General features: G+C 37.3%; 1 protein-coding gene across 13 annotated transcripts in view; it reads right to left on the bottom strand.

Annotated features, from left to right (window-relative positions):
• VPS13D (vacuolar protein sorting 13 homolog D) overlaps positions 1-27,679 on the bottom strand; it is a 199,207-nt gene that overhangs the window by 126,873 nt on the left and 44,655 nt on the right. For 10 of the 13 annotated variants that reach the window (XR_006286399.1, XR_006286398.1, XR_006286400.1 and 7 more), the window contains exons 29-44: positions 26,506-26,618; positions 25,820-26,029; positions 22,546-22,811; positions 22,195-22,328; positions 20,475-20,630; positions 19,499-19,727; positions 18,554-18,628; positions 17,456-17,662; positions 12,752-12,841; positions 11,513-11,653; positions 9,771-9,890; positions 7,777-7,851; positions 3,640-3,745; positions 2,957-3,109; positions 2,156-2,291; positions 1,018-1,065 (exon numbers count right to left, since the gene is read on the bottom strand). Coding sequence is in view for 10 of the 13 variants with exons in the window: in XM_043531476.1 (XP_043387411.1) it covers positions 1,018-1,065; positions 2,156-2,291; positions 2,957-3,109; positions 3,640-3,745; positions 7,777-7,851; positions 9,771-9,890; positions 11,513-11,653; positions 12,752-12,841; positions 17,456-17,662; positions 18,554-18,628; positions 19,499-19,727; positions 20,475-20,630; positions 22,195-22,328; positions 22,546-22,811; positions 25,820-26,029; positions 26,506-26,618 (2,259 nt within the window). In the remaining 3 variants the exon portion in view is untranslated. The remainder of the gene's footprint in view (positions 1-1,017; positions 1,066-2,155; positions 2,292-2,956; positions 3,110-3,639; positions 3,746-7,776; positions 7,852-9,770; positions 9,891-11,512; positions 11,654-12,751; positions 12,842-17,455; positions 17,663-18,553; positions 18,629-19,498; positions 19,728-20,474; positions 20,631-22,194; positions 22,329-22,545; positions 22,812-25,819; positions 26,030-26,505; positions 26,619-27,679) is intronic. The other 3 variants (XM_037881398.2, XM_043531479.1, XM_037881401.2) reach the window with 1 other exon arrangement.

The following is a 27,679-nucleotide window of genomic DNA, read 5'->3' on the forward strand; positions in this document are numbered from 1 at the left end:
AGGGAAAGGGGATGGGATTGGACATGGGGATGTGGAAGTGATGGGACAGGGGAAGAGAAGGGTAGGGGAATGTGGGGGTGGGGGGAAGCAGGATCCTTACATGCAGCATCCCCATAGCAATAGTGGCAGCTGGGGTTCCCCTGTTAAGCAGACACATTGAACCCCTACCCTGATCAGCCCACCCCGCACCCAGACTCTCATCCCACTGAGATTCAAATCAGCTGCACCCATACCCCTAACTTACCAAGCCCCACTCCCCCAGCACCTGAACTTTACGCTGAGCCCTTCACTCTCAGACCCCCCTGCCGAGCCCCATCCTTCCACACCCAGATGACACCCCCCCACGAGTCCTAACCAACTTCACCTGCCCCCCCACCCCTGAGTCCCATTGCCACTGCACCCAGAACCTCCCCCCGGAACGACCACCTATGCATCCAGATCCCCCTGCACCTGGACCCCTCACTGAGTACCCTGCACCCAGACTGCCCTACACAGAACCCTCTCATCCCACACTTGGATCCCCCCACACTAAGTCCCTCCATACTTGGATCCTGCTGGTCTGAGCCTACCTGCCCACATCTGGTGCAGAGGGGCAAGGCCCCGGGTGTTTCTGGGGCAAGCTCGGCCCTTGCGCTGTGTCAGGGTTGGGTGCAGCCTCACCACAAGTCCCTGTCCCCAGGGAAGAATGGGGGTGGGACGGTGGGCTGCAGGGTGATCTCCCACCTCCACGCAGCCAGTGGCCTTTGCTCCCCATTGCCATGCTGGGCCTCCACATTTATTTACTGACAAATAAAATGTGCAGAATTTTAAAATATTGTGCGCAGAATTTTTTTTTTTTTTTTGTAATTCCCTCAGGAGTAACACTGTGACTTCCATAATCAGATAATCATCATTGCATGGGTACAGTTTGTACCAAGTCTGTCAAACTGTTTGTAAAGAGAGAATAATAATCATTCCATTCATAGAATTATTCTACTTTAACACATGTCTAAAGGAACAATGAAAAAATGTACTCACATAGACGTGGGGATGTATTATATTTGTTCTGCTGATAGGGCTACCAACCTAGACAAGAATAAAGTAAAACTTACCAATCAGAGCACACTGTAAACTGCTAATGTCCCTTCTAAAGTACCTCATTGCTTTGTGAGAAGCAAAGCTAAACTATAGTCAATAGTCTTCCTGATGCTCTCCATGGCTCTGGAGAGGGGTCAGGAAGATTAGTTCCAAAAAGTAAAATGTGATTGTTTCCTGTAGTTTGTAGTTCTGTTGTTTTGTAACAAAGAAGAAAGGGGAGTTACTGGAAAATGTGTCAGTATTAGAGATATATGCAGAGTAATTTCTACCACAGAGTAGCGAACCACATCATCTTCCTGACATAAGCAAAAACAGATCTTAAATATATATGGCAAGGAAATTGAGATACTATGCTTGCTATAATATGCAGCTGTTAGGACTACTGAAAATATTTAAACTCCTGCTGAATAGTGATTTGCCCTTTGAATAATTTTGTAAATTTAGAGCCAAGTCCTGCCTAATGCCAAGAGACCAACAACTTTTAATTTCCCTAGGGGTGCTGCAACTTGCAGCCTGGAGATCTTCAGTTTCATTATCTACTCCTTACGCCTAGAGGCTTGCTTTGTCATTAGGCCCCACCATGAATGCAAGCCTGTGGGCTGGCCCAATTAAATTTTTTTATTCACAAAACAGATTTTTGTCAAAGCACCACCACCCCAGAATTATACAAAATTGTCAACATAGTTTATTTTCAATTAATTAACCACGGAAGGCAGACCTAATAAGCCTGAAATAGAGGACTAGGACATAGAAACAATGTGGGTGGGATGCAGAATTTTAATCAATGGATCCGTGACACCTTTACTAATGCAATATTTCTGTCATTCTAAGCTCCGATTCTCTGTTGAGCACAGACTAACTTTGAAGACTACAGAATGTATGTTATTTTTGCAATGTGTAATACTGTCAGCTGGTAACTGACCCAACATCGCTAAAGACTCATTTTGAGCTGACTGAAGAGAAAGAAGGTCCCATCAGTGAACAGTCACTGCTTTAGAAATAAAATTCTGAAGAAAAGACTACCCAAGTAAACTCTGTGAAAAGATATGATTGAAATATACTCAGAATCAGAACTTACAGTAGAAGATGATGTGTTCTTGTCAGGTGCTGCATATCGAAAAAAGGTTCCAACTTTGTCTACCGACACTGGACTGACTTGTTCCCATCCACTTACTCTCACTTGCAGCTGATGAATTCTTAGATCATGTGTGTGCCTGTCAGTTCAGTTAAAGTCAAATTATCATTAAGGCATCATCTCACAAAGGAAAGCCAAGACAATAATTAGAACCAATATATGTTTGGATTTATCTGTTGTTTTAAGAGAAGATTAATTCTTGACTATTCAAATGTAAAAAGACAGTTTTCTATTCCAAGGATTTAAAAATGTGCTTTTAATTTAAGAGCCAATTATCCAATGTCAGCTGATACAAACTACACAAATAAAACTATAGCCCATATGCAGTACATGCAAAACAAAAAATAAACTTGTTAAATATTTGTTAGTATCCTCTGATTTTAAATTCAACTGCTAACCAACATGTATTCTTCACAGAGTGCACAGACACTCAGTCAAGCAAACTGACAATTTTTTTCCCCCACAAATTTCTCTAGAAATACAGAAAACTCCACTTTTACAAAATTAAAATGAGAAAAACCATTCATACACAACTCCCATTGACATCCATGCTTGTCTAATGGCAGAATTTAGACACAGATGATATATATTTTCAAGTATGTAAAAACCAAGGAAAGATTAAAAAATGTCCAAATATTTAAAAAAAAAGTCTACTGGACAGCATTCCAAAAAGTATGTTCCCATGAATGTGTATATAAATGTGTGAATAAATTCCAAAGGAAAACTGATGGTTTTCTCCTTCACCTGTGTCTTAGTTTCCCTCTGGCTTCAAATTCGAATGGAACCTCCTCACTAGTGAGTACTTCTCGCCACTCACTGACATTGTGTGCATCATCAAGAAATGTTCCATTTTCCTCAGGAACGACACCCGGACTCCCACTATGAGATAGCGCTGCACTGTAATCAGAATCACACCAGACTAAGCCTTCTATGATATAAGTTAAGTTGTTGTTCTTAATTTGTACATATTCCTCAACAAAAAGGCAACTTAGCATCACAATATGGTAAAACCTGTCTTATGAGAGAAAACTAAGGGCTCTGCCAAAAAAAAAAATAAAAAAAATAAAAAAAAAAGAATTGTCTCATGAAGATGGTCTTTAAAAGGTTTAAAAAGAAAATCAAACATTGTACTGGCAACCTTGAGAATGCTTCAAAGTGATTAAAGGGTCATCATGATTAGAGATTTTAGTTTTTGTTAAAAAATTTAGATCCAATATGAATAAAAGTGGTTTTTTTAAAAAAAAAAATTATGGCAAATGTCACTATGTTTCCTCTTGGCTTTATTTTAAAAATTTTTGAATTTAAAAAAAATAGTTGCCAGGAAGGGCAAGATACATCAACAGAAAACAAATCTACTTTCCCACAGCACCTGCATCACAGAAAGGCATGACAAATATTGTTAGAATGACACCGTAACAGTTCTTTACCGGGTAGGGGTAGTAGTTAGGGTAGCAAACCATAGAGTGCATCCGGTGTGATTCCGCAACGCAAATGGTACAAAGGGCTGTCTGCGTTTTGGGGTCTTCATTTCAGCTATAAAAGAATAAAAGAGGGCTTTATTAAATGTATCTCACAGAAACATGTTAGGTACTGACACAACTTGGTGGAGATGCCACAGTTATAATAAATCAAAGTATAGAGAACCAACCCTGGCACAAAGTGAAAGAGAAAAAAAATAGAAATATATAGCATAAGAGAGATATAAAAGCATTTTTACACACCCACCCCCTTGTGTCAAACTGTCAGCACTGGAAACTGAAGTCCTATATTCACAGGACAGGTATACAGTGAGCAAAGGAAGCTTTCCCCACACGGTCTCACCAATCTGCAACAACCCCATATCAGAGGCTCTCCCTTTAGGAATCAAAAGTCAGTTCATTCACCACGTTCATTCATTCTTTTGGTGCCTCTACCACGACTGTCAAACAAGTATCTCCACAGTGGCGGTGATTATTATGTTGACAGCTGTCCAACTGGGAACTGGACTGAGATCACCAACACATTTCATATATGGCCAAACACTCATGAGATGGTAACCACATACAGTTACTACTAACCTGGGTTGGATTTAAGCCATCAACTAAAGAAGAAAAGCTCTGCATTACTCACTACAGACCACTGAGCCATCCAGTACCCTCTCAAAAGTTATTTTTAATCATTAACAATGACAGCAAGGCAGAAATATGTTGTCTGCACAACTTAAGGTCATTTTAGATCATAAAGTAAACAAATACAAAATCAACCTGAATGTGTCCAAAGAAAAAAAACCGGAACTGTTAAAATGTAGAACTGAAGGCTACAAAAACATTAAATAATGAACTTCATCTATCACATCTATCATATTTGACCTTTTTCATGTAATAAAAAGTGTGTATGTTACAAATGTTTTATTAACAAGAGCAGATTCTACCCTGCTATTTTCTATTACATTGCATTCTGTCAGTTAAGGCTATTGTCATAACAGGATATTGGTTCTGACTGACAAAAACAAATAGTCAACTTCAAAGATTTTTTTTTTTTTTTAAATAAAAGTGGCTGCTCACTAGATTTAATCATTAGGAAAACATCACTAGAACAAAATGGTTTTAAAAAATATAAAGGAATGAAGCCTAACATATTGCTCAGCATACATTTTTCTAAAATGTGAAAGTCAGAAAAAGAGCCCAATATTTTAACTATTGCCTTTCTGTGCCCTCCAGCGGTGAATGGATTCATGAAAAGGCGGCATAGAAATTAAATATTATAATTGACAATCATTTATCTATTTTCAAATATAAATTATTGTTTCTAATGGTTAATCGTTGCCTTTACTTTAAGATGAAAATCCATATGAATACAGGTACTTCCATAATTCAGTATTTCTCATATTCTGAGGACTTATTCTCCCACCACAACATACAGGCAGTAGTTACTGAGTTCAGCAGGAGTTCTTTGTATCCTGAAGCAGGTCTCTAGTTTTCTATACCTACTGGGGCAGATCCTCAGCGGGTGTAAGTTGTCATAGCTCCTAATGAAGCTACCAACAGTAAAAACTGTACAACAGTCTAGGTCTACAAAATATAATACAGCACCTTAATGTGTCTTTCTTCATACACATACCCACAAGTTCCAAAACAGTCCATTCTTTAATATGTTACTGAACATCAGATTCAACTTTATTCCAAACAGTGAATGAAAAAGGATATCTATATTCTTAACAAGTTTTGTTATGACTTAATGGTGACTCCACAGAAACTGATGGCAAAATTTCTAGTACTTTCAAAGACAGGAAGATCAAGTTCTTCCAGATCAAAAAATTTTGTCTTCTGCCAATCACAGATTCGCAATCATCTTTCGACAATGGGCTAGATTTAGTAAAATACTGTATAGCTGCCTCCAGTTATATAGGATTACAGAGCAGAAGAAAAACTTTTAATCCGGCACTTAATCAGTTGTTGATTTATATTTTCAAGAGCAATTACAAAACAAAATTTTTGGATTGTGTCAATTTTATGGTATGATGATTTTCAAAATAAAACATGCTGTACAGATTGCAAACTTCTCAAACTGCTGATTTAAAATATAAGAAATGGGAAATAAGGATTTTTTTGTACAAGTTATTTTCTTTTGTTTCAACTCTCATTAAAGTCGATTGTAAAAGTGTAAAATACTGTAATTTAGCCTTACAGTAATCAAATTTTCGATGAACACAGAAGTTCTTACTTAGGCAAGGTTTTTACTTTTACATTCAATCATAGAATATCAGGGTTGGAAGGGACCTCAGGAGGTCATCTAGTCCAACCCCCTGCTCAAAGCAGGATCAATCCCCAACTAAATCATCCCAGCCAGGGCTTTGTCAAGCCTGACCTTAAAAATATCTAAGGAAGGAGATTCTACCACCTCCCTAGGCAACGCATTCCAGTGTTTCACCACCCTCCTAGTGAAAAAGTTTTTCCTAATATCCAACCAAAACCTCCCGCACTGCAACTTGAGACCATTACTCCTCGTTCTGTCATCTGCTACCACTGAGAACAGTCTAGAGCCATCCTCTTTGGAACCCCCTTTCAGGTAGTGAAAGCAGCTATCAAATCCCCCCTCATTCTTCTCTTCCGCAGACTAAACAATCCCAGTTCCCTCAGCCTCTCCTCACGAGTCATGTGCTCCAGTCCCCTAATCATTTTTGTTGCCCTCCGCTGGACTCTTTCCAATTTTTCCACATCCTTCTTATAGTGTGGGGCCCAAAACTAGACACAGTACTCCAGATGAGGCCTCACCAATGTCAAATAGGGGGGAACGATCACGTCCCTCGATCTGCTGGCAATGCCCCTACTTATACACCCCAAAATGCCATTGGCCTTCTTGGCAACAATGGCACATTGTTGACTCATATCCAGCTTCTTGTCCACTGCAACCCCTAGGTCCTTCTCTGCAGAACTGCTGCCTAGCCATTCGGTCCCTAGTCTGTAGCGGTGCATGGGATTCTTCCGTCCTAAGTGCAGGACTCTGCACTTGTCCTTGTTGAACCTCATCAGATTTCTTTTGGCCCAATCCTCTAATTTGTCTACGGTCCTCTGTATCCTATCCCTACCCTCCAGCGTATCCACCTCTCCTCCCAGTTTAGTGTCATCTGCAAACTTGCTGAGGGTGCAATCCACACCATCCTCCAGATCATTAATGAAGATATTGAACAAAACCAGCCATACAATATACAGTATACAATATACTGATTGTATCTGGGTGCATATCATTTTAGTACAAAAACTCATTAAAGGGTATAAGCAAACTACCCGACTCCTCAAAAAATTAAATCCCCATATAGCTCTTATATTTTAAGCTTGTTTTTGATTCTATGAATTATCTGTGCACCAAAAGTAAAACATTTATGAAGTGCGATATAAAGAGACTTCAAATGTAGTTTTATTTCAGGCTTTTTCCCCAACCATTTGTTAATCTTTTTACATGGGAAATGACGTACGTCAAACTTATTTACTTTTCCATAATGACTCAAATTGAAAATAACCTGTTATTTTAAATAGGAAAACTTTGTCAAAAAGACAGTAGAAGTTAAACATATAGCACATAAATTAATATTTCATTTATTAAAAATGTTTTACTTTCTGATGTTCATTGAAAACAGATAAATATGCTTTTCAAATCATCCTGATTTTTAATAATCTGTTGAAAACTCCTGCTGTAATCAGTGTATTAGAGCTTGGCATTTAAGTATTTACAGCACTTTATACACTGAGGAATTTCTACCCAACTTCAACCCTATTGCCTAGGAAATTGACTCAGAGCAGGATATGATTCCGCTTTCATTCCCTCGAGGAGATAGCTTTCCTAGATAGGACTAGCTGCTCCACTTCCTTCCCTGCTGACAGATCCAGAAATATAAGAAATGGGAAATACTGGGGTAGATAGGGTGCACGACAGGAATGAACAACTCATATGTATGGCATGTTAGCTTTTATATATAGGGGAATTAGAGGCTTGATTTATAGGCAGGTCACTTATACAGTGCAGTATTTGTTGTACAAGACATTTCTTTGAAAAAGCAAAGCATCTCTCTCTCTGAAGTACAGTACCTCTAGTATAGATCTGATGTTCTAGATTAGTCAGACTGGCTGTACTCCTAGTTCTAAGGTAGACAAGGGGAAGGCCTGGCAGACAGGAAAGACAAAGTTAGCAGGTAAGGAAAAATGCAGATATACAGGCAGATGCTTCTCTAGTATGCATACAAGAATAAGGAAAGTTACACAGACTGTTGGCATCATGCAATCAGTAAATGGGCACTATCCATTTTCTAGTGCTAAGCTAGAATTTGAGAATTTCTACTTCTTCCGGAAAAAAGTTCCAAACACCACATGGGGGAGAAGGGCAAGGCAAGAACTCCCACATGCAATGCTCTCTTAGAATTAAGATGAACATTCAAAGCAAAATGTTTAGCCAGGTTTAATAGAGTTTCATTCAGAAATTCAGTTGTTAAACTGGTTAACCTTAATATCTCCTGGTTGATGTGAGAGACATGGAGTTAAATCAGGGAAAGCTTCAATGTTTATTTCTCAACTGCTTTAAAAAACCAAAAAACAGATTATGAGGATCATATTTGCTCTTTGATGGGGATATTTTATTATTCATGTTCAATGCATATTGTTAAGTAAAACTAACACAGTCAGGCCAAATTACAGTTAGTGTAACAACACTTTAAACCCTGCTGGAATATTAAATTAATTGGCTCTTCATGCTGGGAAGACCATTGCTATTACAGTTTCACTGTGAAAGCTGACACTGGTACAGAAAAAGTCTCAGGATTAAATTTGCTACAATACCAAGAAAAACATCAGTAAATCAAAAGAGGCATGTATTTCCTTTATTATACCAGGAGAGGTATTGTTTTGAAAAGTCATGTTTCTGCAGGAGCTGACTGTGCAGCAATCAAGTGGCATTTGGATTGCCAAACTAACCATTTGCCTTGCAACTCAGAGAACTGACATTGTCCAAGGATTTCAGAACTTCCTGAAACTTTATCATCTGTTCACTGTGGAGGGGAAACTTATCTTCTGTATTCTTGGCAAAAAATACCTCATAGGCAGGGCTTTGGAGCAGAGCAGCTCCGGAGCGGTGGAGCTGCAGGTTTTTGCCTGGAGCTGGACCAGAGCCGGAGCACAGCTCCAAAGCCCTGCTCATAGGTGAATTACTGCAGCCCAGTGAGAGTGGGACAGACCAGCGTTTTTCTTTTTAAAATTGACTCCTGAAAGAATCTCAGAATCCTATGGAAGAGGAGCCAAAAAAATACAAAAATAGATGCTTTTTGTTGTTTCTTCTTATTTCCCTATTCTCTCTTTTTTAGCTGTAAAAACCAAACGAACAGAGTAACTTTGCGCATCAGGAGGAGAGAAATTTTAGGTGTAGAGCGCTTTTATTTGGCAATGAAATGTTTACTGAATGGAGGAGACATTTCTGAAGCTCTCGCTGGAAGTGTGGAGTCAAGACAATACTGGAATTCTCCAAAGAAACTAGAAAAACTGCTAAGACTCATAGAGCTTCAGAAAGATCACAATAAGTCATGTGACAACTAGAAGCAAGTCAGTTGTCCAGCAAAGAGTTCTCCAGTTCTCAAAGGCCTTAGAGAAATAAGCCTTGGTACAAAGAAGACTGGAATGATCTTATTTTGGAGATCATTAACACTACCCCATAGCAAGCAAAAGAGCACGGAGCAACATGAGGCACAAAACCTCCCCAGAGTTGAATGTACTGCTACTGTTATACTCAGCTTATTTGTTCTTTTATATAGTAGTGTTATAAGATAGTTTTCCATTCACTGAGAGCATCTGACAGATATATGGGTGTAAAATTAGTAGAGCATATTCTTAAGTCAAAGCCAAGCAGCTTAAAACAGAAAATGCTACTATAGGGATTATTGCAGTACAACAAAAACTAACTTCTTCTCGCCCTGAATTCGTTAAAATGCACTGTGTGCTGATAAATACCAAATTTTGAGCTTGTAGAGTTATGAGTGAAATGGTTGCATATGTCAGGATATCCATATAGAGAAATACATGATGAAGGAATGTCATACTCTGTCCGAAGGATGGTGGGTCCACAGAAGATCCCATCCAATCTTCTGATTTGACTGTGTCCACTTTCTCCTGTTTACAGTAATCTGCCATCCATGACTGCTTGGTACTCCTGTACTGTTCTAGAAGGATATAAATAAAAAGATCATAAGAATAAGGACAAATGTTAAATGTCTGCTGAGATGACAGTTGAATAAAGTACCAGCTAACTAAATGAAATGTATGTTAAAGTCATAGGACTAAAATTACTCTTCCATATTGAAGTGACTAATAATTTATCTCAACGTTATTTTAGCTGCTAGTTGCAATAGGCCACTTTTATAGGTTAATTTCAAGCCACAGCTCACAAAATCACAGCAGTCTGCTCAAAACAACCAACTTCAGCTACACTCATGTACTGAGCTTACCTATATTATCTTCCTATGATTGTTGTTGTGATACTTTGATAACATTCATTTTCTTAAAATGTTCTTGGGGGGTAATATCACAATTTAAAAGGGGAAATTCATCTTATTTACTAGATCAGCTTCAGGCACAGTTTGTAATGGTTTTGAAAGGACCATGCAAGATTATGCAAAAAGAAAAGGAGTACTTGTGGCACCTTAGAGACTAACCAATTTATTTGAGCATAAGCTTTCGTGAGCTACAGCTCACTTCATCGGATGCTGTAGCTCACGAGAGCTTATGCTCAAATAAATTGGTTAGTCTCTAAGGTGCCACAAGTACTCCTTTTCTTTTTGCGAATACAGACTAACACGGCTGTTACTCTGAAACATGCAAGATTATGGCACTCTTTCATATTATATAAACATGCATAGGGAAGAATAATCAAAGTAACATTAATCACACCAGTTTGCTGGCACTCACAAATTTTAATAGAGTGCCCAGCAAAAAATAAAAAAGTGTGGACTAAGATGATTCCACTCCCCCCGACCCCCACGTTGGCTCCCTCTGATCTGCCTGCATCACTTGGAGCAGGACAATTTAAGAAATACTTGAATTCCTGAGGTGGTATTTGAAGGAGACAATAAGCCTTCTTTCTCATTGCGATCAAGCCTAGAGTAAACCAAAGTTCCTTAGCTGGCTCATTAAACTCATGAATAAGGCAGCTAAATGCAAACTGTTGATGTTTTGTTCTTTGTAGTTTACTCTTGTACTGCTGTACTATGGATACCTGGAACCTCGATCAGAACAGGAAATGTATATAGTAGCCACCTCTCCACTATCGATGCAGAAAAAGACTAAGGCAAACATTCTGTTTAGCTAGGAGAACTCATATCTCAAGGGTCAGGTGATGGTGAAACAGGGCATTTTTTATTACTTAGGCCAGGAGTCACTGTGAGATTTTAAAGTGGAATCAAAAGTGAGAGCTTCATGACTCAGTCTTCCCATAAGAATATCGACACATATCATTACTGGACTAAATGAGTAGTCATTTTATATCAGCTTGCTGAAAATTGATAAACATACTAAAATATTTTTAAATTCTTGAAATGTGGGACGTTTTTAATGAAAGCTTGCTTTTCATTAAAGATAAATTACTGCTAGGGTATGAATTTTTACCAACTCTGATAAAATATAGAATGTCTGAATCAGCACTTGCCTACAACAACAATCTGAAGAATCTAAAGAAACTTATACTAAGGCTTATGTCAGATGACACTGATGGGACTCAGTTAGCAATATCTAATGTCAGTATCGTGTGCTATATTGGATAATATTCTACGAGTGTTCTCATACACACCAGTTAACACAGAGGTAATATTGATATCCAGACGATGTTTAGCCTTTGCTTCCAGCTTCAGACGAGAAGGGTGGAGGCGGCTGGCTGCCTGTTGTTGCCAAGATACTGAGCATGGCCATGGCTCAATAAATGGCTCCCAGCCTGAGAGAACACAAGAAATGTTACCTCCATTAGCAAAACATCTTAAGTTCATGTTGGAAAGCTGTTTACATATGTAAGTGTCCAGTAAAGACAAACCTTGGTGAAAAGGCCTCCTACTTTCAAACACTGTTCCAGATGAACTTTTATATTCAACAGTCGAGGAAATTTCCAGACTGTATGAAGTTGTTCAAATAGGAACCAGGACAAATATACCCTGATATTCTTATCTAGCCATGAGAGGTCCTAGAAGAAACTATAGCCTCGAATGAATACTAATTAGTGGTATGACTGAATACCAAATTCTCCCGTGTATAAATAAGCAGAATTTCACAGAATTGCAGAAAATTTGGCTGTGAATTGATGTGTACTATATGATATCATGAAACAAGAGGATATGAAATACATCCCAAAACCAGTAAACAAATTACTTATTCTGTCTAGCTAGTGTAGCTAATTACTTCATCATTGACAGATTATTCCTGAAGATTTCTTCATTGTCAACACTTAATAATTCTGGAATTTTTTTATATCAATTGTAGAAACATTGTAAACTAGCAAAAATTGAGTTGTTCCTCCCTCACTTAGTGGTTGATTTATACCCTGAGCCATGAGAGTTTGTACCCTTAAAAAAAAAAAAAAAATCTTATCTAAAGTAATTGTGATGTTCTCATTGTCCATATAAAATGTCTAATCCTATTTGCCATTTATCAGCTCTAAATATGTTGGATTTAAAATTTAATTGGATATCTTCTTTACAGTTCTTGTATAAGAAAGGTTAAGTAGGCTGGAACAAGAGAATAAAATACCAAAAAGGAAAGGGAGTATAAAATAACAAGAAATAAATTTATTTAGGATGTAATTAATAATACATGTAAGGATTTTTAAAATATATTTGATTTTAATGTTGACAGTGTCTCTATAAATTTGTTTTTCATCATGGTGTATAAGGAAACCCTTTTCTTCCATTTGCAGACAACTTGCTGACACAGCAGCCCTCCCGACCCCTTATGTAAAATTTATATTGAGTGAACTCCAGACTGCTAAAGCATGCAAGACTGCTTTCCAACTCCTACAACAACGTATGCATTTTATATTTACCCGAAAGCTCACGGTTATAATAATCTCCAGAGAGCGTAAAATGAGCATAGCCTTCAGGACTGGCTCTCACATGTTGGAGAACATTCAAACCTGTAACGAAAATAAACATTGTACTAATATAGGAAAAATATGACTGAGTCCTTAATTTAAAGTTGCCTTAAGCAACAATTAAGCAGCAATTAAGAGACTCCTCAAATTTTCACAGATTGGCACTTTTTTTACGTCAGATTGAACAAAAACTACAAGGGTCACTTCTTCAAATATAATACGGCAGAAGGCACCAAAACAAGACCCACTACAGTACAGTCACACAGGTTCTGAATCAGTGTCAAACACCACAGCTATCTTTGAGGGCTTAACAGATGATCCTCAGTCCTTGAGAACTAACAAGACTAGAAACTAGAGAGAAACTAGAGAGAGCGTAAAATGAGCATAGCCTTCAGAACTGGCTCTCACATGTTGGAGAACATTCAAACCTGTAACGAAAATAAACATTGTACTAATATAGGAAAAATATGACTGAGTCCTTAATTTAAAGTTGCCTTAAGCAACAATTAAGTGGCAACGGCAGAAGGCACCAAAACAAAACCCACTACAGTACAGTCACACAGGTTCTGAATCAGTGTCAAACACCACAGCTATCTTTGAGGGCTTAACAGATGATCCTCAGTCCTTGAGAACTAACAAGACTAGAAACTAGAGAGAAACTAGAGAGCGTAAAATGAGCATAGCCTTCAGGACTGGCTCTCACATGTTGGAGAACATTCAAACCTGTAACAAAAGTAAACATTGTACTAATATAGGAAAAATATGACTGAGTCCTTAATTTAAAGTTGCCTTAAGCAACAATTAAGCAGCAATTAAGAGACTCCTCAAATCTTCACAGATTGGCACTTTTTTTACGTCAGATTGAACAAAAACTACAAGGATCACTTCTCCAAATATAATACGGCAGAAGGCACCAAAACAAAACCCACTACAGTACAGTCACACAGGTTCTGAATCAGTGTCAAACACCACAGCTATCTTTGAGGGCTTAACAGATGATCCTCAGTCCTTGAGAACTAACAAGACTAGAAATAAATGCTGCATACAACTGGTAAACATTGAAAGTGCGCTGATTGGTAGCATTCCCAAATCGCCCAAAAAACAATCCTAGTTTTTAAAAAATAGCGAACATCTGATTACCATCTTTTTGCTTCACATTTCAACTAAACATGAAGTTAGCAGCTGGTATCTCGATAGCTATTAAAACTAAACACCATTACTAAATACTATCTGCAAGTATCTAGGAATACAAGATTTAAATTAGTGTAAAGCATTCATCTCTATCTTTAGCAACCTGTGAGATAGTTGGTGCTGGAATCCTGTTGCAATTGAGGTGGGGAGAAACAGCAAAACGGTAGTCAGCACGATAGCATTTCGAGGTCCAATACCTCATAAACGTCAAGAGCTAGAAAGAAACATTTCAAGAGACTAGTACAAATACTATCAGGACCAATAAACTTCCCAAGCTTTGTCCTGGACCAGCGATCAGAAAAAAAGTAAAGGTTATGAGCACTGCGAGGTAATCTGCCAGAAGACATAATTATAGGTTACTTTAATGGAAGAAATGTTCCTTTCTTTTCCTGTGTGTGATATCTATGCAAAAAAACACTTTGAGTCACTTTTGCCAGAGGTCAAGACAGACATTTATTTAGCTTCCTTCCTTAATAAAAAGCATAATTATCTACTTCTTAATGGAACACAGCCTCCCACAACCTTCAGTCAGATTTTATAGCCAAGGGTACACAGTAAAATAAAATAAAAAATATTAAGGATGCAAAAGAAAACTCCACACTTAAACCATTCTGATTTCTTTTGATAAAAGAAATGTAGGCTCTCGTTAGTGAAAAAAAGAATCTATTCTATCACAAAGAAAGCATTTTGAAATCACAAGTCATAGACTAAAGCCAGAAAGGACACTGGGTCATCTAGTCTGATCCTCTCTATATCACAGGCCGCTACCACTACCCTCAAGAATCCGCACACTAAATCCAACCACTGAAATTAGACCAAAGCATTGCAGCCCATAGCATACTATACTATTATTTGCACTGGCACAGAATAGGACAGACCGACGGGCACCAGTGCCTGAGGCCACAGCAGCCATGGGAAAATGATTAAGTGAGATATATCCAGTTAATCCTGGCAAGTGACCAGCACCCCTATGCTGCAAAGTCAGGCATATATATAACCAGGTCATTGCCAATCTGACCTGGGGGAAAAATTCTTTCCCAACCCCACATACGGTGATCAGTTAGACCCTGAGAACATGAGCAAGAACCAGCCAGCCAAGAACCTGTCAGAGAAAACACTCAGTGCCATCTCAGAGTCCTGACCTACCCCATCCATTATCCCATCTCCAGCTATGGCCATCCCTGGTGCTTCAGAGGGACAGAAACTTACAAAAAAACAGAATATATTGGGGGGATGGGAATTCTGTCCTGACACCTGCACGTGGCCAGCTGAAACCCTGAAGCATGAGCTTTTCGGAACATGTGACAAACTGGAAGCGAGCCCCAGGGCTCCTGAGCGCCCTGCCCCCTACCATTCATCACAAGTAACTCTGTCATACAATCCCACTCAAATTTATACAGCTCTTTCTTAAAACAAAATTAAGTTGATTAGCCCCACACAACTCCTATTGGCCTTAATTTATTCATGGCCAGTTTATCCCCATTTGTTCTTGTGCCAACATTGTCCTTTAACTTAAATAGCTCCTCACCATTCCTGGTATTTAATTACCCCCACGTATTTCTAGAGGATAATCACATCCCCTGTCAGCCTTCTTTCTGCTAAACGAGCCAAGCTCTTCACGTCTCTTCTCATAAGAGAGGCCCTCCATTCCCCTGATCATTCTAGTAGCTCTTCCCTGCACCTTTTCCAATTTAAGTTCATCTTACATGAATATGAGTGACCAGAACTGCACACACTATTCCAAATGAGGTTCTACCGGTGCTTTGTACAAAGGCATTAACACTTCTATATCACAACTGAAAATGCTTCGCCTCATACATCCTAGGATCGCATTTGCTTTTTCCATAGCCACATCACAGTGGTGACTCATTGATCAGAGGACGATTACCAACACACCGAGTTCTCTTCTCTCACTGCCAAACTATGAGTCCACAGCTTGTAGCAGAAATTATTATTAGACTCTAAGTGCATGACCTTGCACTCTGTACAACTGAATTTCATCCAATTTATGTCACTTGGTCTTCAAAGTCCATCCAGATCTTCCTGTATAATATTCCAATCCTCCTCTGTATTGACGATACCTCCAAACTTTGTATCAGCAGCAAATTTCATTAAACATGCCTACTTTTTGTGCCAAGGTCATTAATAAAAATATTGAATAAGAATGATCTCAAGACCGATCCTTGAGGAACTCTACTAGTAACCACGCTCCAGTCTGACAGTTTATCCTTCAGCACAAACCATTGCCTTCTCCCCTTTAGCCAGGTCCTTATCCATATTACAGTTTTTGTACTGATCCCCACACCTTTTACAATTTAACTAATAATTTCCCACGCGGTACCTTGTCAAATTCTTTACGGAAGTCCAAATATATTAGATCACTGCACTTCCCTTATCTAAAAAAGATCAATTATTTTCTCAAAGAAGGAAATCGGGTTAGGCTACAATCTACCTTTGGTAAACCCATCTTGCATTACATATCCCTTACCATTTAACTATCCTTTCCTTCACCATTTGTTCTAAAGCCTTGCATGCTACTGAGGTCAGACTGACAGGTTTGCAAATGCCAAGATCACTTTTTCCCCTTCTAAAACATAGATAGAAAACATTAGCTATTCGCCAATCATAGGATACTATCTTGCTACCAGGCTCGCAATCTCATGAGCCAGTTATTTCCGTATTCTTAGATGGAAATCATCTGGTCCCCCTGATCTGAGTGCACTAAGCTCTTTAAGTTTTTCTTCCACCTCAGATGTGGTAATTTCCATTTCTAGACACTCATTTCTATCAGCTCTACTGCCTTCATGCACCTATTCCATATTATCATCCCTACTGAAAACTGAAACAAAGTATTCATTTAGTTTTGAGGTCACACCTAGATTATCTTTAATCTCTTTTCCATCCACACTGCAGAGTGGCTCCACCGCATCCTTCCTTATTCTCTTTTTATTTATAGAACTAAAAAACCTCATTATTTTATTTTAATTTCCTTGACAAGACCTAATTCAGCTTGACTTTTTAAAAGTCTCTTTATTCCTACATTCTTCCTCACCTTCACGATGTAGCTTTCTTTGCTGATGAACCCTTTTTTCCATTCCCTATAGGCTCTCTGTTTACTCCCAAGTAAGGAGGAAGGAGGATGGGCGCAGCATCTTCCTATGGTTTTGTTCAGTACTTAAAGCAGAGCACTAATCTAAGTTATTGCTTTTAGGCACTACCACAATACAAATGAATAGCAACACCACCGCTATGCAATTTTAAAATAACTTAATCAACGCCACTTTATTTTTGTGCTGTGCACTGACACACATCTGCTCACACATATTCCTTTGTGGAAATCACATACACAAACAGTTTCAAAAATCTTATCTGGCCCTAACAAAGGGAAACCCAAGCTATAAACATAAGTAGAGGAATTCTTCAATTTAGGGAAGTCATTAGAGGACAATTAAGAAAAATTCTCACGTGAAAAGGTTAACTCAGCTAGGGGAACATCACAGTCCATGCAGTCATCAATGAAACAAATGCATATGCTTTCTGCTTTAATCTCCACTCCAGAGATCAGTTGAACTGGCACAGTCCCCTGGCTATCTCGACGACCAGAGGCTAGCGAAAGGGATTTCAAAGGTTCGGCATTCTTAAACAACCAACTTGCTGCTTTTTTCAACTGGCCTTAAAAGAGATCAGCAAACAATCATGACATTTGCTATGCACATTATTTCAATAGAACATATTCATACAAAATTACCCTGAAAAGGAATCAAATGAATTCCCAACAAAACCAAAAAGTTATAGCAAAATGTAGAAGTGGTATAAGGTTTGTTTCATTTAAGAAAAACAAGGGAGATTAAGGTTAGGAAATATAATGGCATTCTTTTTTATCAATACAAAGTGATCTTTTAACGTGTCATACTGAGAAGCAACAAAGTATTTTGTTGGATTAAAATGTGACTGACTATACATGAGAAGGAGAATGACAACGTTGAAGAAACAAACCAAAAGAGAATTTTGTGCCTTAAACTTTGAATTTCTTTTCCAGGTTTTGTGTGTAAAAATGAGGAAAGAAGGCAAACCATTTAACAAGAAGAAATGAAGAGCATGAAGATCAGTGTGTGTAACAGGGAAGAAGTAGGTGCAAGTGAGAAACACATGCAATGTAGAAACTGATGAGAATTTCTAGATAAAAAAGAATTTTAGGATGTGGTGGGAGAAAATATACTTGATTCATGTAACAGCTACAGAGAAACTGAAATCATGCTAAGTGGTAATTTGAATAAATATATTACCATAGTGTCTTTTAAAGTAAGATATGTCATTCAGAGACAAACTCAAAAGAAAAGAATATTTAGGAGACAGGGAAGAACTAGCAGTAAGAGAATGAGAATATTTAAAGGATCTAGTTAAGACGACTATTTTTTAATGACTGCAGGATGGAAAATTGCTGCTTTCTATTTTGTCTATATATCAAGTGACTGTTAATTTGTATGTTTCGATGTATTAAGAGCCAGGCTCTCATTTACCAAAACTATAATTGCAAGTAATAGAAAAATTATTTGGAATTACCTTGGCAAATCAAAAGAGCTTTACGACAATCATCCATACCAAATCCCAGTTCCTGAAGTCGAGCCAGCTGTACCTCTGTAATTAGAGAAACATTTAGCCAAACATTTGTCCCCAGATGAATTAGTTGCTTTTCTTTTTTGTTTTTGGTTTTTTGTTAAAATGAAACTTATTATTGTTCAAAAATTTAGTTTCCCTCTACAAGTGGATCAATTCTGAAAAAATAAATGATTTCTACTTAAAAAACAACAACAAAGCATTAGGATTCAGGGATGTTTTAGGCCAAACGTTGTATTTTGTTTAATGTTTGTGAGTTAGAGCCCAAGCTAGATTTCAATTCCAGTAGGGTAATTTTATTGTATGCAATAATTTAATTCTGTACTAACAATTCTTGGATCCATACATCAAATCCTTCTGTGCTGTGGGGCACTCCTCATCTACTTTCACATCTCCCCCATAATGCCTAAGTACCGTAGTAGAGAAGACAGAATCTATTTCACTCTTGTGTATTTCCTTGTTTTCATAAAGTTATACTCCTAACTACACTCAAATTTTAGAAACAAAACTTTAACAAAGCCTAACAGTGAAATGTTGCTAGCAGGGAGGGAGAGGCTGGTGATGCTTATTTTTAATTATAATTCTCAATAGAAACAATTTAAAAATACAGTATTCTCCTGCAGTGATTGCAACCTAAGCATTACTGCATTCTGCTGAATTAGGAAGGCAAATACTGATTAAAATTGACTGAAGACTAACATTGACTGTTCTATTTTCACGTTACAAGCAGAATGAAAGTTTCATCACTACTTGATGGCATCCATCGCCATATCACATTTTATATAATCAAGCTACAACCATCTGTTTTGCTAAAAATTACATCTGGCTTTACTCTGCAGAAGCCTCCTTAAGGCATGGAAAATGGCTTTAGTCTAATAGTGGAATGCATACCAAGAACAGGATCCAATATGTGTTTAGATGTATCTCTGTTTTCAGATGTTGATGATGAGGTCTCATTTTCCCAAGATGAACTGGAAAGATTATTAGCAGCAGTGTCGGGATCCAAGACACAGGATTCAGGCACAGCAGCACTGGTCTGCCCAGGGATGGACTTTGCAATGGCCAAAAACAGCTGAACATCATTATAGGAGAGTCTGATGTCCAGTGCTTGTAACTGAATCTAAATGAAATTTAAAAATCCAGAATGATTAAAGCTTTTAAATTGACAGTTTTTCCATTAATTTCCCTTTTGCATGTTATATATTGTAGCAACACACTGCCAGGACGAAGATAAGAATAACCATATCAAAATCAGATGTTTATACTGGTTTCAAAGCCTTCATACTAAAAATGCCAAGTTTCTGTCATTAACCAATAATATAGTAATTTTAAATATCCAACTACAGGATAAGCCATCTGAACATGCTGAAGAACCCCAGATATTAGTATGTTCCTGTCCAGAAAGGGATCAATCAAAATCCCCGATCAGGAGAGGAATTTCTGTTTTGATTTCAAGGGGCTGGGGAGGAAACTCTAAATGTATTTCCTACAAGCAAATGTTAAGAAGATGATCTACAGAAAAATAAAGTTATTCTTTTACTAAAAACTTATGGCCAAGAGCCAAAAGCTACAGTGTGACATCTCTTGCTTTTTGTCACAAGTTTTTTTTCCCTATTGATGTCTGAAATAAATGTATTGAATACCCCTAAAAATACCACCAGAAATCACTATCCTTACCACTAAAAATATGTTTCTGGCTTCTCTGCCTCTTCATTTTATCTTGAAAAACAATTTGGTCTTATTCTTTTTTTATGTATATGACAAAGCATTATTCTGAATTCCCAAATGTGATGTACCCGTATAAAGTATTCCAGATTATTACGACAATGCCCATAAAATTTGCTTCAGTTACTTTCTTTGATCTCACCTCTAGAATGGGTGGGAAATCTTCACTATTGAATGCATCCAACAGTCCTGAGCCACGAGGGTAGGATGAATTCCCTACAAGTTCCATTTGAATATGTACAGGATCAATGATGGACAGTGCTGTGTCCTGCTCATTTCCCAGTCGGCATGAAAAAACCTAAATGATTGAAATGAGTGCAAATCAAAATGCATGGCTACGTATAGCTCATGCAAACTTTGCTTCTGCTCTCAGCTGCCAGAATGAAGCTCTCAACTCCCCTTTTTATCTGCAGAGGGAGCAGATGGTTTTATCGAGTCTATTTTTAAGGAAGTCTTTCCCTTTTCCTTTCATTCTTAAATTCACGGACCCCATTTCATACAGAAACTATGTAAGCTAAGGGCTCAAGGTGATTATTATTTTAAAGATTGTCTGAATTTAGGGCTTATGAAAGGGGGCTGAATTAAGGCCTCCTGACACGGAAGTAATCTATGTCATCCACAAAACATGACAAAGACAAAGGCAAGGCAAGCTTCCCCCCCCAATGCCCCATCAAAATGCCAGATCTATAGGAGTCACTTTCGGTAGGTGGGGGGTAGGCAAGAAACTGGCTCAGTCTTCATGGCCCATTCAATCCTTGGTCTTTGCTGAAAATATCAAAGTGGCCAATTAGTGTTGATTGCAGTGGTGATTTTTTCACATGGACATTTACCTACTGCAAAGCAGATTGAAATCAAACAATTTCAAGCATCAGAGGGGTAGCCATGTTAATCTGGATCTGTAAAAGCGGCAAAGAGTCCTGTGGCACCTTATAGACTAACAGATAGTTTCAAGTATGCCACCAACAGCCATCAGATAACTAACCGTCATGCCTCACGTGACCTGGATTTGAACTAGTGACCTAGATGAGAAAGGCTCTTATATCCACCCAACAGTTAAGTAAAAGTGTTTCAATTGCAGTTTCTTTTGTCATAATGATACTATTAGATTGGCAAAACTTTCCAAATCCCAAGCCTGAAAGGAATCTCAAATATGTTATCAGATAACATTTCTAGGTCTTAAATGCAAGAATTTTATATATAATATTTTTAAAGAGGAATCACAAATTTATAACCCTCATGTATCTGAGGAATCAAAACTCAGATCAACTAGCTTCAAATCCAAAAGTTATATTTTATTCTGTGGTAAACAGTTGGAATCAGTGCTATTGCAAGGTTAGCAACATCCCCCAACCACTCCAAAGCTAGTATGCAAACTAAATATATACAAATTAAAGATACAAGAGTTCCCTACTTCATACTATACATAGGTGTTCAGAAGTGAAATTTCCACAGGTTTATATGAACAAAGCTTAACATAAAAATCAAAGACATATATATATAAAATCACTGAATACCTGAAAAAAATATCCGAGCAATACCATTGCAGACAACAGTCCTTTGCAAATTCAAGTTTAAAGGTTAGGTCATTGAGAAGATGTATCTGACTGACAGTTTGGTGAGTTTCCAGCCAAATACTTTAACACTGTGGCAGAAGCAGTGCAGAAATGGCCTTTATACTGCAATGGGTTGAGAACATTTGATAAGGATATTAACAGGCTACGGTAACAAAGCACTCCAGAGACAATTTTTAATATATTCTGTTTGTCACAGCATTTCAACTGAAGGTTTAATAGTATAGCATCTTACTCAGTTAACCCAACATTAGAATAAACGCTTATAAAATCCAAAAAGTTTCATCTTACCTCAATGCCAAACAAACTACCAGAGAAAGGACGATCCACCAATTTGGGCTTGTACGTGAGGACAGTGGTTCCTTTCAGAATAATTGCATTGGTATCAAAACAAGACATGTCTTCAACTACCACAAATTCAGTACCTGACCAAAATAAATAAAAAACACTTAATTGTGAAACTTGACAACTTCATTTATACTGTTTTTAAAATTTTTAGTTGAGGATTCTTCATTATCCATCCCCCAGACACCTGATTTACTCTGCTTCAGCATTATTCTGAGGCATGTAAACGTGACAGCTCCTAAAGACAAACAAACAGTCTATGCTCATTTGTGTAAGCATAAAACAATATATATTTACCCGTTACATTAATCTTGACTTCCAGTTGTTTTTCTGTAGTCACCTGGAGAGAAGAACGTTTTGTAACTATTCCACTCTTCACTGTTTTAGGAACTACAGTTGTTTCACTGCTGTAACTGCGTTGTCGGGAAAAAGTCGGATCATCTTGCTTTTTAACATCACTGGGAGTATGTAGAAAGTCATGAACAAGCAGCAGCCAGTCAAATATTAAAAATACACGAAGGTTATTCAGAACAACTGTGAAACAGGAGGAATCCTTAGTAGATCTAACAACAACAAAAAAAAAAAAAAAAAAAAGAAGAGCTTGTATCAAATCAATTTCACATGCCGTAAAATCTGTTCTTTAGTTCTAGCATCTGACTTTCCACCTTGGAATTAATTTTGATATTAAGGATCTATGTATCAGGTGAACAAGTAATATAGTGGATTTTATGTGAATGTAATCAGCTTACATGCAGTTTTCTCAAAAAGAAAAGGAGGATTTGTGGCACCTTAGAGACTAACAAATTCATTTGAGCATAAGTTTTTGAGAGCTACAGCTCAACGTAGCTCACGAAAGCTTATGCTCAAATAAATTTGTTAGTCTCTAAGGTGCCACAAGTCCTCCTTTTCTTTTTGCGGATACAGACTAACACGGCTGCTACTCTGAAACATGTAGTTTTCTGGAACTCTATTAGAGATTTTTAAAAAGTCTGTTTTTTACATCAGTCTAAGTTTGTGAGCTTGCTGTGTGCATGTAAACCTAACAACTCAAAAATCATCAAAACTTTTATGAAAACGAAATAAACAAGGAACAATGGTACAAATAGATGGCTTCATGTAATTATAAATTAACTTATACAACCATCTTTACCACAATGAAAGTTTTTTGTACAATGTCAACTTTTAAATTTTAAATGTTATTTTTGACATCTGTTCGGTATCACTTCTGATGTAGTGTGTGAGAAATTTAAACCTGGCTCAGTGCCTCTTAAAAAGATTAGAGATCAATTTGTCTCCTCTCACACTCTGACCACATTTTGTAGCATAGGCAGCTTCTTTGTCATTCCGAAAAAATGCTACCCTAACTGAACTTTTTAGCACCACATTTTGAATATCCCTTCTGGAGGGACAGAAAATTTGACTTAATTATCTGGAATGTCAATTATGTCTGGTCATGTTAACTGGAAAATATTTCAAGTATTTAAATACCCATGAATCTATTTTCTGACACATTCTAAACTGTACAGTCCCTAAAGAATCATAATTCCTGTGTGAGAAGCGACATACATGCCCAGCCTTTAACAGTAAAATCCTTTCACCCTCACCGGTTCTCTGGGATATTTCCTAAAGCAAGAGCCAGGGTAAGACTATCACGTAACCCTGCAAAACCTTTTATCTAGTGCCAAGGAGATACTCAGCGATGAAAAAGTAAAAATAAATAGTGCAAATGATTAGTAACTATACTTCATATGATGTGATCTCAACAAAGCTACAATCTTTAATATTCAAACTAACTCCCCTTTTACAAAAATACCAGGGTCAGTCACAATCATTTCATATGATTATATGAAGCACTACATTTGAAAATCTCCAGTATAACCATAATAATTGTTCTTGCTAAACATCTGTAGCTATTCTAAGTTAGTTCAAATAGACCAATGTACCCTCAAAGAAGCAGAGGTGTACCAGGGGGTACATCAAGTCATCTAGATATTTGACTAATTTTACAACAAGCTATATAAAAAGCACTAGCAAAAGTCAGTACAAACTAAAATTTAATACGACTTGTTTATAATGCTCTGTATGCTATACACTGAAATGTAAGTACAATATTTATATTCCAATTTATTTATTTTATAATTACATGGTAAAAATGAGAAAGTAAGCAATTTTTCAGTAAAAGAAGTGTGCTGGGACAGTTTTGTATTTTTATGTCTGATTTTGTAAGCACGTAGTTTTTAAGAGAGGTGAAACTTGGGGGTATGCAAGACAAATTAGACTCCTGAAAGGGGTACAGTAGTCTGGAAAGATTGAAAGCCACTGAAATCGACAAAGCCATCAAATGTTCCTGATCCACTTTAGTCTACACAGTTACAGTACAATATATTCCTTGACCCTATGTAACAAATATTTATATTTACACAGGTACCTGTTACAGTCATAAGATACAGGCCTTCAAAAAGCTTATGTATGATGAACTGTTAATGCTACAAAAATACTGTAAATACTACAAAAACTGGTATCAGGCTGCGTTCTCTAGTGACATTCATAAGAAGAGCTCAAAGCATTTTGCAAACATTAATAGAGCTGCACAAGAACACTATGAGGTATCACACTAATTTTTCGAAGTGTGAAAGAGTTAGAGGTCAAATGACTTGTCTCAGCTCAGTCAGCGAAACTGTGCCAGGACTCGGAATACATCACAAGAGTCTTACTTCCCTCTCCCTTCCTTTAACCAACAAGACAACACACACCCACTCATAAAAAATAACAAAAAGAGGTCTCATTTAGAACTCTAAATGTTGCTATGTGCAAAATACATGCTTTTTCCTTACATGATTACATTATCATGAAGTACCTTACATTTCAAACATATAATTAGAACTGGACAAAACTCAAACTTCTGATGCTTTCAAGTATTCCAAGAGAACTATATGAACAAAGACAGCAAGTGAAAGATCAATGCCCACTTACATGAGGGAGCATGGGGATTTATTGTTAAAACAGGTTATGTAGATGAGGAGCCATTTCTGGATTTCTTTAACTCCCCAAAAAAGGAAAGGAAAGGATGACATCTACTGGAAAGTTATTTTAACTGCAGGTGCATAATCCCTTTGAATAAAAATTCCATAATTTAAATACATATGATATGTATGTATGTATCTATGTAATAAAGACTTCATTTGTAGGCAGGTAATTTTTTAAAAAAGTTATAAAATGTAAGGATAAAGAAGAGTTTATGATGAAGAAATACTGATGTTATCTGATTATAAAAGCCACTTCACCTTGAATTGTCCCTTGAAATGTGTTAACTACTTACACTAAACAATCTGTCCCATCTTGTCTTTAGCTGTGACACTCTGAGTAAGTTTCCCAGACTTGAAGTAGAGCTCTGTGTAAGCTGAGCTTGTCTCTCTCACCAACAGAAGTTGGTCCAATAAAAGATATGACCTCACCCACCTTATCTCTCATGTTGATTGACATCACTACAACAACACTGCACATATATAAAAAAAATTATTAATTCATACGTCAATATGATATAAAGAAAAGAGCTCCTGGATTCACCTACCTGAAATGTAACTCAATCTGTATTGCTCCTTTATTACTGCTGTTCTTTGATGACTGAAAGATGCAGTTGAACACATTGGGCATGCCTAGGGTTGTCTTCCGCCCAGCATAACGAGTGTCAAATGCCATCATAGAATGTGAAACCAAGTTAACTGATTTTGTTTGATTTGAGAAACTCTCAAAAAGCAACTTGGATTTCTTAAAGTCAAACCTGGTAGGTTCAAATGAAAAGAAAAATAATTAATTGTTAAGACTCTTTCAACATATACGCCTACAAAAAAGAAGAGCCATGGACTCTTAAGTGTCCATGAAATGAGGACAGGACTTCTGTTTTTTAAAAGATTAACCTGAAAGCCCTTCAACTCACAAACTGCATGGAATCCCATCTGTCTTGGAAGGATAAAGGGCTGAGTCAACCCATCTGGAATTTGAACCCTGGGGTTTTTCATGCAAAGCTCAACTATTAAGTGACTGTTCTTATCCCAAAATACAACTTGGGAGAGGCGAGGAAATGAAGAGGTTTAGAGTAATACAATACTTTCCCATCAAACCATCTAATTCAGACTCCATCTAGCTTATGCATTCTGTACAGATATTTAAGAATCAATTTGTATAATAAATCACCATACTTTATTTCCTTCATATCATAACATTAATTCAGACTAAAAGCAGCAGTCAAAGCCATACCTAGCTAATGAGCTGAGTCCATCCTTTCCTTTAGGTTCAACCAGTTCCAGACTCACATTAACCATGTCAATAAGGAAAGACATACAGGTATACACTTCTCCACTCAACACAGTCTGCAAATGGAAAACACCAAGATTCCTTATAAAACACCTTGGTTATTTCAGATCCTTGATTTAAGAATTTTCTAATGAGCAAAATAAGCAAACATTTATGAGGTCATATACAGTGTTTTCTCAGCTAAACTTGATTAACATACTTCAGAAAAATTAAATTTTAGAACAATTGTAACCACAAACTAGAATAAATGTAATTCAGTTCCACAGTAACGTCAACTAACCTGTTATATTGGTTTTTATAAAAAAGAATAATTTCAAATTCCTTCTATAATGAACATAATTTTCTTGCCTGTGAAACAATTTCATTTATTTATTTATTTTAAATGTACTCTCCATGCCAGGCTTTTCACCAAAGCTCTACAAGAAACAGCAACCCAATTACATTTTCAATTCCAATTAATTCCCTTCCATGGAAGCTTTAAATTTAATCTCAAGTACTAATCAAATAATTAACTAGTTAAGGATGTGCTTTTTAAAAACAAACACTTATATTGTGCACATATTAGTACTAGGAAGGATTCACGTAACCCTGTCTAAAATCTTTGGGGAACCCTGTGTGTTTTTGGTAAATTTTCAAAAATGTAAATTTGCTTCCATGGTAGATAGGGGTTCGGTGTGCTGTGGAGACAGTACTCGGGATCCCCACAAGGTGCAAAGATTAAATTTGTTATTCAGCTCCTCCTTCCATCTAACTAACGACAAACACTGATTCATTCCAGATGGTGTGCTGTCGGGTCTTTCTGGAGGATGGTATTTGATCCTGTGCCTAATGAGTAGGGGACATTCAGGACTCTGCTACAAGGCATCCAAGAAAAACCATACTAGAGTTTTCACTAAAACTCACAGTTTTCATGTTTGTTATAATAGTGAACACTTTTAAAAAAAAAAAAATCAGCACGCCTGTTTAAATGCCACTGTCATCCATGGACAATTACTACTGTTCATAATCTCTTTTCAAAACAATTCCGAAACAAGCAGTGACAATAGCAGGTTATGATAGAAATGACACACATGCTCCCCTTTATTCCTTGAATTGCTCCTGAGACAGACAACTCCCA

The sequence above is a fragment of the Chelonia mydas genome, chromosome 18 (genome assembly GCF_015237465.2).
Source record: "Chelonia mydas isolate rCheMyd1 chromosome 18, rCheMyd1.pri.v2, whole genome shotgun sequence".
NCBI lineage: Eukaryota > Metazoa > Chordata > Testudines > Cheloniidae > Chelonia > Chelonia mydas.